This window comes from Myxocyprinus asiaticus, chromosome 45 (assembly GCF_019703515.2).
Source record: "Myxocyprinus asiaticus isolate MX2 ecotype Aquarium Trade chromosome 45, UBuf_Myxa_2, whole genome shotgun sequence".
NCBI lineage: Eukaryota > Metazoa > Chordata > Actinopteri > Cypriniformes > Catostomidae > Myxocyprinus > Myxocyprinus asiaticus.
Window position 1 is genome coordinate 22415287 of NC_059388.1, and position 19518 is coordinate 22434804.

The 19518-nt window shown below is 36.3% G+C and overlaps 1 protein-coding gene, 1 non-coding gene and 1 pseudogene across 2 annotated transcripts in view; all 3 read left to right on the forward strand.

The window, feature by feature from the left end:
- Positions 1 to 14416, forward strand: part of LOC127435492 (protein piccolo-like) — a 75041-nt gene extending 60625 nt beyond the window's left edge. Inside the window, exons 19-27 of the mRNA XM_051689041.1 lie at positions 3985 to 4056; positions 4237 to 4486; positions 5606 to 5782; positions 7087 to 7248; positions 8227 to 8368; positions 8589 to 8644; positions 9098 to 9232; positions 10927 to 11072; positions 11249 to 14416. Of these exons, the coding sequence (XP_051545001.1) occupies positions 3985 to 4056; positions 4237 to 4486; positions 5606 to 5782; positions 7087 to 7248; positions 8227 to 8368; positions 8589 to 8644; positions 9098 to 9232; positions 10927 to 11072; positions 11249 to 11392 (1284 nt within the window). The 3' untranslated portion in view covers positions 11393 to 14416. The remainder of the gene's footprint in view (positions 1 to 3984; positions 4057 to 4236; positions 4487 to 5605; positions 5783 to 7086; positions 7249 to 8226; positions 8369 to 8588; positions 8645 to 9097; positions 9233 to 10926; positions 11073 to 11248) is intronic.
- A 586-nt stretch (positions 14417 to 15002) lies between these two features.
- Positions 15003 to 15090, forward strand: trnay-gua (transfer RNA tyrosine (anticodon GUA)). The gene is given in 2 exon segments: positions 15003 to 15039; positions 15055 to 15090. It is a non-coding gene; the product is annotated as a tRNA-Tyr (tRNA).
- A 2782-nt stretch (positions 15091 to 17872) lies between these two features.
- LOC127434941 (ankyrin repeat domain-containing protein 16-like) lies at positions 17873 to 19063 on the forward strand (annotated as a pseudogene).
- The last annotated feature ends 455 nt before the right edge of the window (positions 19064 to 19518 follow it).

The window sequence follows — 19518 nt, forward strand, 5'->3', positions numbered from 1 at the left end:
CATTTATATCCACATCAGCGATTAAGGTTATTAACTGGTTAAGACTTTATTCCGAAAAAAGCTTAAATGCTCCATAAAGGTTTAAATGCTCCATAGAGTATTCATCTGTTACGAATATTCCTCCTTATGTAAAATGAAGAAAGAATTAAAATGTTTAGTGTTCTTGAACTCTGGTAAGGCACTATATAAATGTAACATTAATATTATTATTAATCATAAAAAATTCCTGATAGACTTACGGGACTTTCACATGTTTGTAGGCTACATTGATTTGATTTTAATTTATTTTAATGTTTGAATTTGTATTTAGTATTCACTACAAAATGTGTGCTTGACATTTCACATTTTGCTTGACACACCTTGCTTCCAGAATAATGTTGTTATAAATGCACAGACAAACGAAAATTCATGCAGATATTAATATCTGAAATACCAGGAGAAACCACAACATATTCCACAGTTAATTTAACCTACAAATTCAGCTTCATCTGGTAAGAAAAAAAAGAATACAATTATATTTTTTTAAATAGTAATTGTATAATAATAATAATTAGTATTATTATCATTATTATTATTATTATTAGGCTATTATTATGAAAAGGCAGATACAAGGCATATTTTATTAATAGAAACTATAAATGTAAGAGTAACACTTATAAATGGGCGTTTCGTTTAGTTTTGACGCACTTCCTGTTTAAGCCACGCCCGGTTTTATCCAAATATAGAGACAGATACAGATAATTTTGTTATATGAACAGAAACAGATACAGATACAGATAATGGCTTCGCTGCACACCCCTAGTTGTTCATCTGTACACCAACATTCGTTGATGTAAAAACATGTTCCACCGCCTCTCGTTTTCCCCATTAACTCCATGGTGCAGTCCGCTCTGAACAGCTGGAAGCCCAGTAGATGTAATGCGCTGTCCGGAATGGCTTCACTCAGCCAGGTTTCCGTGAAGCACAATGCAGCGGAATTTGCAAAGTCCTTATTTTTGTGGGTGAGGAGAATTAATTTGTCCGTTTTGTTAGGTAGAGAGTGGAGATTCGCTAGATGGATGCTTGGTAGCGCGGTTCGAAAGTAGCACTGGCGGAGCTTGACCAGCGTGCTGGCTAGCTTCCCATGTTTGCGTCTTTAAGCGTGCTTGTACAGCACCACTGCTCCTCCGGCTAAAATGTCCAACAGAATGTCTGAATAATCAAAAACCGGTAAAAGATTGTCTGCCGTGTGCTGCCGAATATTCAGCTGCTCGTCTCTGGTAAAACTGTTTGGAAATAAATTACTAAACACAGGACAAACAAAAAAAAACAGCAAAAGAACTTGAGAGCTCCATACCGAGGCGGCCATCCGCGGCACCATTTTTTAATGGAATATTGCTGAGATGAAACCAGAATCCAATTTCCTCCGGACTGTTTCCTGACCTCCTGAAACAAAGTTTTTCCTCCCTGCCCTTTGAATGTCTTAATTATATTTTCAATAAAGACTTAGTTGAGGTTCAGTGTAAATGTTTTGACAAATTCGAGCAGAAATCCAGATAAATCCAAGGGTTCACATACTTTTTCTTGCAACTGAAGGTGGCTAATTTTAGACATTCTTCTTTGGGTGCTTTCACTTGTTGTGTTCCTTTATGATTACTTCTAGAATGGGAACACTAAATGTATTCTCCAAATACATTGCACTTTAATCACATACACTCACTGAGCACTTTCACTATGGTCCTAATAAAGTGCCCGACATAGTCTTCTGCTGTTGTAGCACATCCGCCTCAAGGTTCAATGTGCTGTGCATTCTGAGATGCTATTCTGCTCACTACAATTGTACAGAGTGCCACATGATTGGCTGATTAGATAATCACATGAATAAAATGCTCTGTGAGTGTAATGTCTGGAAATAAAAAACAAACAAATCTGATTTCACATTGTTAGAATATGCTTTTTAGTTTCTACACCCCACATTGGTTTTGAGCTTTCAATTATGTGAGAGCTCTTCAGAGAGAATCATAGACTTACTTGAAAACAGGGAAAAGCCTGTTATCTCCCAGAAGTATTTTAGCCTAATTAAGACCAAGGAGCTCCTTCAGTCTCTTCAGCTTTCTGAGGTGGCTGCTGACAGATGTGATTGATATGTTTTTACTGGACTGTTGATGTGAGGCAAATTGCCTTAATTGAGAGAGAAAGACAGAAGGTAGAGGGAAATGTTGCAAGGAAGGTGAGGCTTACATCGAAAACCATCTGGATTAAATGCTCCAGTGCTACATTTTGCATTGCTACAATTAATTTCATTTGTCTTGTTTTCCAGTAAAAATATCTAAACATCTTTTAAACAAGATACATTTACTTGAGATGCAAAATTGTGGAAGATAATACAACTTTTTTAATAGAAAATATCTTTAAGTTAATGGGCCCTATTTTAAGAGTGCTAGCGCTAAGCACAGCACTATGCCATAAGTAATACACTTAGTCAATGGGCATGGCCATGAAGCTTTGTTATTTTCATGCAAGCATGTGCTAAGACTAGGCGCAAGTGGGTTTGGTGAAATTGTGTGTGCATGGGCTGGGTCAAATGCAATTTAATTCCGAGGTTCTTCTCCGGCACCGGCACACTGCGTCCTATTATATAGTCCATTCCCTGTCAAGCATCAGCGATATAAACAAATAATTCATAAGAATTTGGAAGTGTAAATGGACTGTATGCAATTAATTAGATGAATGGAAAAATGGACTTACGTTCTTTTGTACATTAACTGCGTCCTTGTTAAATGTCAGGCATATTTCTATGATAGTGATGCACTCCTTTTTATACACAAGGAAAATATGGCTCCCGTCAGGATTTGGATTTACCCTTATTTTTGTCCCAAAAATCATGGCTGGTATTAACAGAGATTGTATCGGAACGCACTTAACTTCTACCGGTCGATTTCGATTTTGAAAAATTAAATTAATTTATTGAAACACAAAAAATTAAGCCACAAATATTTCCAAATTCAAATTACACTTTTGATGAAACTAAAATCTAATCAAAATAACAATGTTGTCAAAAGAATCATACCTAATCCAAACAATTTACTCTCTCTAGCTTCTTCCACTGGCCCCTTTTGCAGTGACTTAAAAATTACTCTATGACAACAGGTGGAAAAATACCAATATAAATTAGATAAAAAATACAATTGTAAATATAAACATAATAATCATAATTGAAAAATAAACCATGACCTAAAGATAGTTTAACACAAATTTTATAAATATTTGTTTCATAAAACGGCTACAGCAGTGGTTTTCATGGACATAATTTGATATTCCACTGTATTTTAAGAGTTTGGATATGGACTTTATTATCATCTGCTGGTGGTATCTCCAAACTACAAATTAAGAAACAGAGTTTAGCCTTTGCACTGAAAACAGACCTGCTTTTGAAACGTCTTAGTGAAATGACCTATTTCTTTGAAAAAATAGCAAATTGCGCTTTGCGGCACTTTATTAACATACAGTGCCCATAGCTTGTGTGCATACACATGCAGATAGCGCAAACACTCCCACCCATGCCCACTTGCGCTTTGTGCTGGCACGAAAATTGCACTTAGAATTAGCGCTCTCACAAAAATTGGATAAGATTTGGCTAGTATTACACAGGGCACAGTCCTAGCACATAGTGCTGTGCTTTGCACACTCATGAAAATAGAGCCCTATATTTTTTATTTAAGCACAAACCTCACAAAATGTTGTTAGATTTATGCTTAGGATGTTTAGATATGTTTTGATATTTGTACTGGACAACAAGACAAAAATACTGATTAAGAAAATGATTTTGTGCAGTGCTTATGAGGTATTTTCTTTGCCTGATCATTAATAGAATTATGAACATTAAAGTTCTCTCTTATAATTTCAATAGTAAAACAATGTTTTAAAAAGCATGATATGTGATAGTAACAAAATAAATCATCTTGATGAGGAATTTACTCAAACTGAGCTTTTTTGTGTGTTTAGCTAAGGAAGAAGACATTGGAGGTCAGTGTGTGGGACTACGACAAGAGCTCCGCCAATGACTTCTTGGGAGAGGTGAGAGGCTAGAAGTTCTTTAACCACATATTAAAAGACTAAAGGCCTGTTTACACAAGGTGCAATGTGATTAAACGACAGTAATACATAATAATAAATAATGACATATTTGTACTAGTCACACATACACTACTATCACTACTAGAGCATTATTTAACAGTCTATGTGTGGGCTGTGTAGGTACTAATTGACCTGTCCAACACGGCCCAGTTGGACAACATCCCGCGCTGGCTGCCTCTGAAGGAGCAGAGCGAGGGCGATCATCACCGTCGTTCTCACACGGGACAGGCCCGTCAGCACTCGCCCAAACCTCCCGGAGGACATGGAAGTCAGCACTCCCCCAAAACCTCCAGTCACAGCAAAGAGGACTCACCCAAATCCTCCGTCATCAAGAGTCGGAGTCACGGAATCTTCCCTGATCCTGCCAAGGGTAGGACAGAAAGTCGCATGCCAGATCTCTCTGCTATCACTCTCACTTATTCACTGTGAAAATCATTTTCTTAATCAATATTTTTGTCCAGTTTTACAGAAAAAATATCTTAACATCTTTAAAAAAAAAAAAAATGGGTTTACTTGAAAAGCAAAATGGCATAAGATGCATATTAAGACTTAAGTTTATCTTATCTCATAATTTAGAGAGGCTAACGCTTAAAATTGACAAAGGAGTTGGAAAAATAAGCCTAAAGGAAAAATTCTGTCATCATTCACTCATGTCATTCCAAACCTATGACTTTTTTCTGTTCCATGAAATTCAAAAGGAGAAAGTTTGTCTCCATGCAATTACAAAGAATGGAGAATGAAGCTTTCAAGCTTCAAAAAGGATCATAATAACATAAAAGAATCATACAAATAGTACGTACAACTAGTGTGTTATAAATGTATATACTGTATACTGCATGTATATCTTATAAAGCCATACAACTCCTTTGTGTGAGGAATTTGAGTCGTTATTTACTTAAAATCTGTTTCTTTATTTCTAAATATATTCTCTGAAAACTCAATATTTTACCTAATTACTCTTGAAGACAAAGATACTGATTTAAAAATATTATTTTCGCAGTGAATTCCAGTTGTGCCGTCTTCCTCTTTTCATCTTATGCACTCTGTCCATCTTTCTATTACCAATATGTCTATGCACTCTTTATTCTTCTCTCTATCTTTTTATGTATTTCACTTGATCTCTCCATCCTGTTACTCAAGCTTCTAGCTTTGGCTTCTTGCTCTCCATATATATGTGTTCAGTTCACAAAAGCACTGAGCTCACCAGCGCTTCACTCCAGCCACCTCACACAGGGTATGAAAGGGCCGCTTAGACGGGAAGCAGCCTGTTTAGATGCTAACTAGGGCACAATAGCTGGATCTCAAATATCACATCAGTGGTGTCAGATGGAGACTCAATCATTTCAAATACCTTAAAGAATTTTTGTTTTGTTTTATATAGAACATAAATAAATCATTTAAAATAGTCAAATAAATTAAATTAAACAGCAATTAGGCAAAAGCAGGGAATGAGACAGCCCTTGTGGTAATTTGGTTCTGATTGTTTTAGACACGCAGGTCCCCACTATTGAGAAATCTCACAGTAGCCCCGGCAAGTCGAAGCCATCCCTCTCCGAGGGCCAAGCCCGCCCCCACGGAGTCCCCCGTGCTCATGGCAAAAGTGGCACGGCCCGGGCACACCTCGACGATGCCGAAGCTGCCAGCCAGCAGCCCCGCCACCAACCAAGTAAACGACACAAATAAAACCACCACTGTATGGCTGACTTCGCACTTTCCTCCTCCTGTTTTTTTTCGATCCCCTCTTTTGTTTTTGTTTTACTTCCTCCTTTTTTTGTTTTCTCCCTTTTTATCTTCCTCTGGCCCTGCTGTGGCCACAGTCTGTTCACTTCACTTCCTCTTCACCTGTGTGTTCTCACCAGTATGTTGGGAACACAAACGCACTTAAAGGCAAGAACAGTCCTATTTTTTTTTTTACATTATTTATTTTACACTTCAGTAATTATAACAATGGACTATTTAATCACTCAAAATCAGTATATTAGCTCTACTATGTAATTTATGTACTCATTTAATTTTATTCTGAAACTGAAGTATATAATTTAAAAAACACAGCTAAAATATGAATCAATCTACTGATAAATATGTATGACTATATTATACTGTGTATAATATAAATATGATTATAAATAAGATTGTTTTAATATAGATAACTTCAAAGCATCCTTAAAAAGCAACCTTTTAACCTCTGAAATAACATAATAATGGTAGGTGTTGAGAATGGATGCTTTGATAATAAACTGCACTCAATTTCTGACCTATTTTCTGTCAGGCACTTTGTCAATCAGCCTTCAACGAGATGCTTACTATGCTAGTGTCAATCACCGTGAGACAATCTGACTGGACATTTCAGGAACCTAGTCATGCAGACCTCTTCTTGCATTCCCCAGGGATATATTTGAAAGGATAGCTACATGACCAGTTCTTACTGATGAGGCTTATTTTAGGTAAAAACAGCTCAACTTACACTCTAATTAAACATTAGGGACCAAAAGTATCTGGAATTAGACATCCCTGGTCAGCACACAACACATTTAGCCAAAGGTTTTGCCCAGTTCGTCCATTTAAGACCCCCAATACAGCCCCCCTCTCAACCTCTTTATTTTTATTTTTTTTAAATTATTATTCTTTATTTGTCCCATTGAGCTATGTTCTGTCCCAGATGGCTGGCTTTTCAGCAGCTGCCCCTTCTCCACCAAGATGGCCGTGCATGTGCCCTCTGCTCCTTAAAGCACCATCCCACCCTGCCTCCACTCTCTATGCAGCTCTTGCTGGCCTAAACTGCACCTCAGTTGACGCACTAAGCCTGAGCCAGGGTGTGCGTACTGTGGCTGCATGTGACTATGACCTACAGTAAAAGCTGGTGGTGTCCATGTTGTGACAAGTTCATACTCTCCATCTTGCCACCTTTTTCCCCCTCTCCAAACCTCCCCCCATTTTTTGCCCCCCACCATGGCTGGTATATGACCCCAGCCCAAAACGGCCGCCTCGACCCGAGGCACCACAGGCACAGTGTAATTGGTGTGCTCACCATTCAGAGAGCCCCGTCCAAGTCGCAGGCCAATGAGATCCCTGAAGGCCGTCGCCTGACCCTCAGGAAAGCCATGTCAGAAGAGAGGCCACAGCCAGTTGGAGGTGAGAGTTGAACGTCTCGTATGATTGCTGATGACAGAGAGAGAGAGCGAGAGAGAGAGGATGTTGAGTTACTAACGCACACCTGTAGCGGAACTAGCGAGGACACTCTGCCACCTCACAGGAAATTCATGCAGCGAGTCTCAGTCTGTTCAACAGTCTAGCAACGTGCTTCCCTAAAACTAGGGGAACTAAACAGTAACACTCAACTATGATGTCTTGGTCTGTGCCGTGGCACAGAAGGTAGCGCCATTGATCATGACATATAAGACTTGTAATTCCAGGCCGGATTCAAACCCTGGTCCCTATGAACCAACAACTCCCCCTTTGTTCACCACTTCTGTCTTGTAAATATATATTTTTTAAATGTGATGTCTTGCTATTTCGACAACTACCTGGAGGTGTATCTCATAAGGCATCTGGTATTAGAGTTACGTTGCTCAGTCTGTTTGGAAAAGACTGTGTGCATGGATTAAATGCGGAAATCATGCATCTCACATCACACCATCACTCATCACTCAGTCTTACACTCTGAAACGCATCAACATTATAAATACACATCAAAGTCCCAGTCTCTCAAATTCAATTATTCATATGTAACTACAATTAAAATAAATTTAACAGATGTAACATAATGTAATTACTTGTGCAAAACACAGAAGTTGCAAAGTCCAGACACACAGATTACTAATCACCAGTTTTCTAATTTGTTCTGTCTGTGCTTTTGCTTCTGTCATCTAATGTCTGCTGAGCATATCTCTGTCTGTGATATTACCTTACATTTATGAAGTGCTGTCAAGCTTTCTTTAAATGTTGCCAGCAATATCATTATCTATTTGTGTGTATTTGTTGAGAGACTGTGTGTGGGGTGGATGTTTGGAGATCTGCCTGTCCACTAACCTACTATAATTGAGGCAGCGTAGTTAAACCTGTAGTAGTGTTTATGACTTGTGCAACTCACATAGTCCAATTTAAAAACAGTGTCCCGCAGCCATAGATCTGGTGATGCTCCTGTTACTGCAGCCTCATTAGACAGCGGTCTGAGTGGCAGTGCCTTTAGCCTATTGGATGAAGAGGGCGGGACCAATGCGGTGGATAACGCCATCTTCCAGGTTCCCAGATTGTAAGTGCAGCTCTGTCTGTCTTTGGCTCTTATATTCCTTTTTCTTATATTTCCTCATCTATACATCATTTGATGCATTTTATTCCATTTTATTCTGGTGGAAGTGCTGGTATGTAGACTGAAATTTTATTTAATTTCATTTTTCTTTCATTTTAATCTCTCCGTTGTGATTCTCTTGGAATTGAATGCATACTCTAACCTGATGTTGTTTGTTATTCAGTGGAAAGATTCCAAATGGCACAGAAGCTTTGAAATCTGCTCATGGAGATACAGAGGGTAATGTTTGCATGATTTGTGTGGATGCCTATGTGTGAATGCCTGTTGCTATAGCAGATTATATGAGTGTGCAATGTCCCTGCGGGGAAAAAAAACAGCTTAATCCAGCCTTAAATGGTTTGCTAGCTGGTCTCCCGGCCTGATCAGCTGACAAATGCCCTAAACCACACTGTTGAATTACCAAAGTATCACTATGAGTCTATGTATTCTTATGCTTATGAGACTTGGTACTATATTGCTTTGATATGTATAGGGTGGAATAATACAGTTTATCCTTTATTAATCGATTCTCTCTTCTGAGTGTTACTTATTGGGTGTTAAATTGCTGGATTATATTTCAGTGCCTGTATGCTCCTCATGTAGACCGGAGAATCCCAGAATGAAGGAGAAAAAGATATGGAGATTAGAGATAGGAAGAAAAATTCAAATATTGACATGTCTGTGTGTATTTAGGTAAAACTCAGGTGATGGGTGAGATAAAGATCGCTCTGAAGAAGGAGATGAAGACTGAGGGAGAACATCTGGTGCTGGAGATCCTACAGTGCAGAAACATCACCTATAAATTCAAGTCTCCCGACCACCTCCCAGGTATCACACCACATAACTGCAAGCATATAGAAGCTTCAGTCCCAGAAGTGCTCATAGAATTTCAGTGAGAGATTTTTTTTTGCATACATTTCACTGTACATAAGTCAGCTGATTGTGTTTTGAGAAAAATATTTGTCAGGACTGAATACATCTGCAAAACGGCATTCATCATTTCCCTAGAAGTCTCTATTTGCACAATTATATTATACATGGTAACCAAACCAAATGTCACTCCACTTAGAAAAGTAGTCCCACATAAAAAAGATTATATTTAAAACATTACAGCTCAAATAATAATTATAATAATAAATACTGAATAATTGATGGAAATGCTTTAACAAAAGGCAGAGGCAATTTGCACTGAGTGCAAATAGCGATGTATGCTATTTACACTAAGTGTAAATAGCAACAAAAAGCATCTTTTTTGCACTAAGTGGCAGATACTATTTGCACTCTTAATTAAATACTAACATACAGTATTACTGCAGTTTGTTTATTGTTTATTTAGAAACCCAGAGACACCCTACACCAACCCCTACCCCTAAACCTGACCCTAACCTTATCTTAGAAAAATTAGTAATCAATAAACTTAGTATCATCATGCAGGGGCACAACCACACATTTGTTGAGGAGTATCAATGTTGGAGCATCACCCCCACCAAATACACACACACACACATACACTCACACACTACAAATTGGATAAAATGCCAAAATAAATTAAATAAACATAGGCTAATTACGTGGTCTTTGGAGCATTTTAACTTTATATTAAACAGTCATGTGAAGGTGACAAAAAATGTGACACTTAGAATGGAACTATTAATAACTCAACACTTTTCAATTTTGATAAAAAAATTATTATTTTTTAAAAATCAAGAAATCAATAAAGTTACAAATAAATGTGATGCCAATTATTTAATTCAAACTTTTATATTTAGAATTTAATTTAGAATTTTTATATGAACAGTCATGTACATAGCAATGAAACCATTTAGTTATAAAAAAATAAAACTTTTATCTGCATCGTTATTTTATATACAAACAGAATGAAAAACCAACAACAGAAAGAACAGAAAGAAAGAAAATAAAGAAGAGTCTTGATTGTTCAACATGACTGATTCTGAAGCAAGCCTCTTCATCACACATTTCTTATTAGTCATTAGTTGATCCAGGTGTTGTTTAATAATTCCTGAGGTAATTTACTCATGTTTAAAAGCGAGGCAACAACAAGCAAAGGTAGGAAACCGTAGCAGCATTAGTTAGTAAGAAGAGCCCAAGTTTGGACAAAATTTTAAGGAAAGTAAAATTAAATCAAATAAAAGTTAAATACATCCTTTCATTATTGTTTACAATTGTGCTTTTGCTTATTTGTAAGGTATTATAAGAGATTTAAAAAGTATTTCTGTGTTTCCACCAGACTATTTGAGTGCAAATAGCTACACTGTGTGGCAGGGGCTATTTACACCTAGTGCAAATAGTCACTCCGTTAACAAAAATACAAGCTTCACATTTTGATGAGTTAATGATATTTTCTTTAGTAATAGACTGCATGCCACAGATGTTGTCTCTGAATATTCTTAAGTTTTACAGACCAATGTCCATGCATGGCCAAAGAGATGTCTTATGATTTACTTGCACACACACACACACACACACACACACACAATCCTTAATGCTGTGTTCTTTTACAGACCTGTATGTGAAGCTCTATGTGGTAAATGTGGCCACTCAAAAGAGAATAATCAAGAAGAAGACCAGAGTGTGTCGTCACGATCGTGAACCTTCTTTCAACGAAACCTTCCGCTTCAGTATGAACCCAACTGGTCATTCTATTCAGGTACGCAACACAACGATAATATCCGCCTTTCCCAAACTAAAATAATCTCCCTACTTCTCCACTAGAGGACTTAAAACCGAAATCTCTTATTTGAAATATTGCCATTTTTACTGTCTTTCCGTCATTTATAATAAATTGATGACTTGACTTGATTTTTTAACTTCAAATCTTCGCAGCTCTTTCTTGTTTCAAACGGAGGCAAGTTTGTAAAGAAGACCCTAATCGGCGAGGCCTACGTATGGCTGGATAAGGTGGACCTGCGTAAACGGGTGGTGAGCTGGCACAAGTTGCTGGCCAGCACAGCTCAGATCCACACCTAAAGAAAGCTGTTGAATGAGGCGTGAAGACAGACAAGGCAGTGGAGTCACACATCTCTGCCGCACTCTTTGATAGTACACTGAGCTGAATTTGGACAGCCAACACAGGGAGAGACTTAGCTTCCCAGTTGCACAGGCACTGTGATTGTGTTAACCCAAGCCATGGAGAAACAGGTGTTTAACGGTGTTTACATAAAGGATCTTTGAAACCTTGGTGAGGAGAAACAGATATCAAAAGTTGGTGAAAGCTCTCGTAGGTGAAGAACTGACCAAGAGATTCACAAGATGTTCACAAGTGTACACACACTTTCACAAACATCATTTACACTTTTATCTACACATATTTATACCTGTGTATGTATACATAATATGTGTAAACTGGGACACAACAGACAGTTAAATGATAGAAAGGGAGTTTAATTATTAATTTCCTGTAATTTTCCCTTTATTCTTCAATGCTGAATCAAGTTAATTATTTGTGCATCATTAATAGGAGAACATTCTGATTATTTACAGATGACAGATAGAGACAGATATCATATACATATATATATACATTATTTTTGTATAATAGAGATTAATTCAGTTTTAGATATTTATCATTCCTTTGCATTCTCTCTCAGATGTTATTATGTGTTGAAAGAGCAGATATTTAGAGCATATTATTATTAGTAGTAGTAGTAGTATTTTATGGTATATTATAGACAGATTTAAAAGAATGAAATATGATTTATTGAGTGTTGTGGTGATGAATTGTGCTGATATGGTAATTCATCCTTTCCACTTACAAGTAGTAACACATTCGTCTTTCTCTGATACTGAATTTACAAATGATAGAGCTATGATTGAAACAAACTCCCTTTTATCCTGCTGGATCATTTCAAAGAATTTAAACATTAAAGAAAACTGCCTATCTCTTTTGACTCAGAAGGAAATTATGGGAAATCAGATAGAAGTGTCCGCTGATTGTTTTGGTCTCATTTGATGAATGTGACAGAAGAAATATCTTCAATATGCAGCATTGTTTGAAAATGTCAAATCCAGCACTGTTATATGATTTGCACTTTGTGTCTGCATTTTAAGAATGTAGTGGTTGGTAGCTTTTTGCTCAGAAAAAACAAAACAAAACAAAAAAGCACTAAACATCCTGCTATTTAATAAAGTGAAACACTGTCAACCCCTAACACACAAAAACATACACATTTGCTCTCTTGGTTATTTAAGGGTTTGAGTTTGAATGAGTAAATTTTGTGTCTTGTCTGGATGTGAAATTGTTTTAATTTCTCACATCACTATACAATATTTATATTATGTTTTATTATAAAAACAAACTCCTAAACACTCAGGTTTTGATGAGGCACTTATGAAAAAGCCTTGCTTAAATTATACTGGCTGATCTTTGATCTAAGAAGGTTCATCAAAAGTGCGATAATTGAGGATCAGGGTGATGACAATACAATACGTTCATATTTAACACATTATTATTACTAACTGTAATTATCTTGTTGGTTTACATGCCTGATAGGAAAATAATGCTTAGATGCTGAGCATGCCATCTGACCACCTCATAATACAATGCAGAGCATGCACTTAAATGCCATTAGTGTTATGTACATGCTGTTTCTTTTATATTTTTATGCTTTTAAACTGGATACAATCTTTTACACACAACAGAGAGGACTGATCATAGCCATTTTCAGGTCGGACACATTATTCCTTACAAATATTTCACAATAGTTGTCCAGTGTTAATTGAGACCTGGAGACCTATAGTGAACTTTATAACCTGTGCCAAACTACAAAATCCACAGGTTCTGTTTATGTAATTCTATGCAACATGCAAAAAGGCATTCAGTGGTCAAAGAACAGATAATGCATTATGACTAAGGACTCTTTTGTGTGTGTGTGTGTGTGTGTGTGTGTGTGTGTGTGTGTGTGTGTGTGTGTGTGTTTTCCACATGATATTTATTTATTGTTTTTTTATATATTTGGTTGTTTTTTGCTTACTGCTTGTTTTATCAAATTTTATTATTGTTATTTTTTTTAGTTCATGCAACAAAGCGTTTGCAATAATGTAAGGTGAGATTAACCTACTAAACTAAACATCTATCTAACCGCTAGTTTAAAAAATGTAAATGTACATAAAGAAATGTGTTTACAAGATCATAGTGGACTAGTCATGTTGTGTTTAGGCCATCCATTCAAACACAGTGTTTAGAAACACAACAATCTCTGTTTAGTCCCTGCACTAGGTACAAAAAATGCTCGGCTTTCACTATATATTCTGATCTCCCAGAATGTGTGTTATTAATTTTTATGTTCATAAATTAGATAAAAGCATCAAATAACAAGTGGTCATTTGAACAAATATTCATGTATTCATTGTTATCAACGGAGCCTCCTTTGAATAATCTGTGCATGCCCAAATCTCACTCACTCGCTACACTAACTAAATCAAAAAACAAAAAACTAGCCTTGTAAATAAAAAATACTTTTCTTTTTGTACAATCTTAGTTTTCTGGTTCAACCAAAAGCATGTGTGGGATAGGGGAGCAGAGCGATTGTGATTTGATCTATGTGTTGTACATACACTAGGGTAAAAGATTTCTTTCCCCACTCTTGCCTTTGACGAACTGAACTTGACCTGCACAACAGACACAGATTTAACCATGTATAGTAAAGAACAGAAACTGAACTTACTGAGTAGAATCAGGAAACGTATGGTGTTTTCACTTTGGATGTTGCATGTTTTGTTGGTGGTTGGTTCATACTATTTTTGTGTCCAGATTCTATATAAAAAAGATTATGAAAAATTAATCAAATCTAAATATGTATGCTGACTGTACAAAGATATGCTTGTATAATCTGTCTGGTTTTCCACTCAATGTAAACTGATGAAAAAAAAAAATCAACTGTCATGGTTTTTGTGGTTGTACACAAACGGTATTGATAAATTATGCAAATTGTGCTGTAATAAAAGGCTATTGCCCTAAGTCTAAAATATTAAATAATATATATGTAAAAAAAATTCCCTTAGGTGATTTTTGCTCTCACACTACACCAAAACAAGTTTAATTTGGTAAGAATCTATCTATCTGTCTATCTGTCTATCTCTCTTTATCTATATCTATCTATCTATCTATCTGTCTGTCTGTCTGTCTATCTATCTATCTCTTTATCTGTAAGTCTGTCTGTCTGTCTGTCTATCTATCTATCTATCTATCTATCTATATATATTTATATATATATATCACTTTTTTGTTAGTCTTCTTTATGTTTTGCTTGTTTTATGCGTTCAGGAGGCACATATACTGAACAACTGAACATATATTTTTTTTAAATAATCACTGTAAATGAAGGGAATTTTAATTTGAAGAACTTGCGACGGTCGTTTGAATGTGCAGGTAGACGCAGACGAGGGTCTCAGCTATCATTTATACTCACTTTGGGAAATCTGAAGAAGCACTTTGCTACCAGACATGGACATTTTGCGTTATTATGTGGAGGAGCTGAAGATGGACATCGAGGTATTTAACAACGACTAAAAGATAGCTTTGCATGAGGCTGCTTCCCATGGATCAGTTTGACTGTGTGCTGGGAAACAGTAATGTACACCTTCGAGAGCTCAGTTGGTAGAGCGGAGGACTGTAGAGTTAAAACATTGCTATCCTTAGGTCGCTGGTTCGAATCCGGCTCGAAGGAAAATGGTTTTGTTAACTACGCTATTTAAAATAGTGCATCATTTTATATAGCATCTTTAATCATACATGTTTGTTTCTAAAGCTGTTCAATTGCTCAATAATTCGGAAAACACAATACAAAATTATTCAGAGTAGCACCATGTTTAAGTTTTGAAGGGAATGTAAATGAGGCCGTGAGAGATAGACTAACTATATAAAGCTGTATAAAAGGTCTTAAATCCCATCTAATTTTCAGATGTTTCATCAGCTGAACTATTAACACCAATTTAAACTAGATAGGTAAAGTTTCTCAAGAGGAACTTGGATGATGGCTTGACAAAGACTTTGTCTCAAAGTTTTAATTGACTTCCAGATAAAACCCTCAGGAAGATGGATAGATGGATAGATTTAGATTGTAACTTGAAGTCATGATATTGCAGGCATTATGTATAATTGTTTTCATTTACATTTTTTGACAGTTGGAGTTTGAATACATCAAAGTCTTTCTAGCAAGTCAGTCCACTGTCGGCAGGGTTGAAATGTAATCCGTTGCAAATAATGATTACTTAGTAAAAATGTAATCAGTAACTTCAATCAATTACCTCAATAATAAAATAATGTAATCAGATTACTTTTAGTTACATTTTGATTGCCTCAAGATCGCATATGTGAATACAGTCAAGAGAAAGCCATATGTTCTCGAAGACTTTTAATCATGCCTTCTGAATGCATCTGAAACAAACCGTGTATGAGTAATGTAGCTATTATTATATATAAGAAAAAAACATGAAAAACAGGAACAGTGCCTCCTTATTAGGAAAACAGTACATGAACAACTCAGCATTTTTAACCAAATCAGGTGAGTCCTCTATCTGTCCTCTAAAATTGTTTATTTTCTCATCAAGCAAATTTAGAACAGATATACGGAATTATGTCTTGGTTAACATTAAACAAAATCTGACAGGATATACCTCAGATTCAAAAACACTACCAAGTTAAATTCTGCCATGTATTGCAGTTAGCATGTAGACTAATTGGCACTGACCATTCATTAACGTCTGACTGCAATAGGTAGATCACAGATCTTCTTTATTATTATTATTATTATCAATGTCTCCAGTGTCTGTCCTCTGCTTGCAGTTAAACATCACCAGCTAACATTTATGGGTGAGTCTATGTTTATGTTAAAGGAGGATTTTAAGGACAAAAAATAAATAAATAAAAGTAAATAAATCAAATCTTGTTTTAAAAAATAGATCGAAATAAATTGACTTTTTTTTTATTTACTTATTCCTACTTTCTATGAGTTTTAAAATGTTGCATTTGCCAGTATTTCTCCCTCACCCATACTTTTGAACTGTTCTTAACAATACATTTATAATAAGTATCAAAATCAGATAAATTATCCATTGCACTTTTCCACTAAGAATTAAAAAACATTTTCAATTAATTTGCTATTCATGTGTACAATCTGGATTTTTTTTTTTCAACAAAGAAAAAAGAAATGCTGTCCCAATTTCTGTTGTCATTACAACAAATTTTAGAGTTTCAACTGAAGTTAAGATGGAAATGAGAAGTAAAACTAAAGTTTCGACAGTAAGCGTCCTGTGTACCGGAATACTGGCTGTTCATGGGGGGAGTTTCCCCACTTTTATTCCTGCTCCCGTGAAAACGATCGACAGACGGTCGGACGTTGAAATTAGGGAACATTTATGACTAATTTTAGCTATCCTAGCTAACTTGATTTTCGTATGGGTCTTACCTTTAAATGCTTCTTTAAATGACATGTCGGTTCCTTGGAAAATCACTGTATCTTCACAACTGGAAGGTAGCCTCTAAACTGCATTGAACTGTAATTTAACTTGTTTCCCCTTTCTCCATTGAAGAGACAAGAATGTCAGAATTTCCACAAAAATAATCATATTTCTCCAGTGGCCATTGCAATGAAACAGCCATTAATGGTTTTAACTTGTTTGCCTTGAGAGCAGTGTTGATGTGATACAGGTGTTATTTGCGCATGCAACAGTAAATGGCGCCAGATTCATGTCAGTCACGAGAGAGAACCAGAAGAGATCTCCAGTGCGCATCTGATCATTCTGTACCAAAGCAAGCAGTGGTCTTTATCTTTTTATGTCAGGAGGATCTTTTTTTTTTTTTTTTTTTTTTTTTTATAAATAAAATTTTTAATCCTGCAGTAATCCCAATTTTTAACAAATGTAACGTAATCTGTATACGTTGGCTTTTTATGTAACTGTAACGGATTACATTTACACAATATTTGTATCCTGATTACGTAACACTGTTACAAGTATTCTGTTGCTCCCCAAGCCTGACTGTCGGTCACGTTTCCAGTCATGACAGTGCAGCACCTATCTACTTGAATGGGAAAAACCAAAATCTCCAAAACAGTTGGTCAAGAATACGATCAAAGAACATATTTCAAATCAGCAGTACAATCTGACAACACTGGTGTCATGATAAAATGTGCTTCTTTATCTCAGATAATGCAAAAAAAAAAACGCAATTTTCCCGGCTTGTAGTTCTCAAGTTGATTGACAAGCAATGTCTGTAACTAAAAGGTGATTAGCTCTCTTACCTGTAAGGTGGGACTTCCTTTCTACATCTGCTGACCCTTGGCTGCCGTTGGGTGTCCCAATTTCTCCCATTCATTTTAATAGAAGTGGCCCGTCTCTGCTAAATAGTCTCTGTTTACATTAGATAATTTGGGTCTTCATTTAAAGGTTTTGAAAAAAAAAAAAAAAAACACGTTGAAGTATATCTTTAGAGATATGTATATATTTATCATGTCAAAGAGTGTTGTATCACACACTGACTTCTGGCCCCTCTCTAGGACCCCTCTCATGATGGACTGTACCCAACGGGACCTTGAAGTAATCTTGGAGCTGCTAGATCACAGCGCTGATCCAGTGCTCCAGAACAAGGATGGATGGAATGCATTCCACATTGCATGCAGAGAGGGAGATCCAGCTGTCATACAGCACCTCCTACTGGCCAAATCTGAGGTCTGGAAGACAAAGAGCAAGACTGGCAGAACACCTCTCCATACTGCTGGTGTGGAATCACAGGAATTAATGTATTCCCCCCTCATTAGTTTTAAAATGCTGTGTTGGTTTCATATGCATTTATGAATGTTCTTCCCATGTCTGTTTCTCTCACCCTAGCTATGCATGGCTGTGAGGATGCTGTGAAAATTCTTCTTGAGAGGTAACATATGTTAAATCAAATCACTTGTCATTTCACCATATATAGTGTAACTAAGGGTGAATATCTTGGGAAAGATACTGCATATATTGAAGTGTGAGTGTGTTCTGTTCAGAACAGGTTGTTTGTTGCTTACTTTGTTATCATGTTAATTCAGCTGTTCCTATGAGCCTGATTGCAAAGATAGCTGTGGAGTCACACAATTTATGGATGCAATAAGGAATGGACATATAGGTGTCGCTAAATTGCTCCTTGAAAATCACCAAGACAGGAACACAGACATATTTGCAATATCATCACAACAAACACAAAGAAAATGTCTGTTTAACTAATGTGCATATAAGTATCCATTTCATTATACATGAAGCTAAGATAAACAAGCTTTCAAAATGCTTCATCCTCTATTTGGCTTCATTCTAAATGTTCATTTTGCAGAAAGGACACACAAGCAATATAAAAACCCTGCTTGCCCTGGGCGCTGATCTTAATGCAAGACACACAAAAGGAAGATCAGGTATAATTGTGCTTTACAGTGTGTTTCACAATACAACATGTCACCATGTCACTCTTTTGTTGCATAATAGAATGAGCTGCTGAAGTCTTTTGTTGGTTTTCCAGCTCTTCACATGGCATGCATTGGCCAGCATGCTGACACTGTTAAGAGACTGCTAGAGCTGGGACTCTCCGATACTGAGGACAACACAGGCAATACAGCAAGACAGTATGCAAAAAAACCTTGCATAAGAGAACTGTTTGAAATTCTTGACATTTAATCACTGACACAATTTGTCATATGAATAAATTATTGGTTTGATTAACAAAATAAATGCTTTTTATGAAAGTGTCATGGAAAAATTATCCTTACTTGTGTCTTTACATAATGAATAGCCCTTACTTTGTTGTTTTGTCTCTGGAATAATTCAAAGGAACATTTAACAACAGTTTTGCCTTTAGGCTATCCCGAAGAAATATATTAAGAGGGCTATCCCCTTCCGTACTCCTAACTCTAAACTCTGTCACACACACACACACACACACACACACACAAATAATAATAATAATAATAATCTTAGAGATAGTTCACTCAAAAATGAAAATTCTCTCATTATTTATTCTATTCACGATTATGCCATCTAAGATGTGTATGACTTTCTTCTTCTGAACACAAAGAAACTCTCTTACAGCTCTTTAGGTCCATACAATGCAAGTGAATGTTGATCATGCCCTT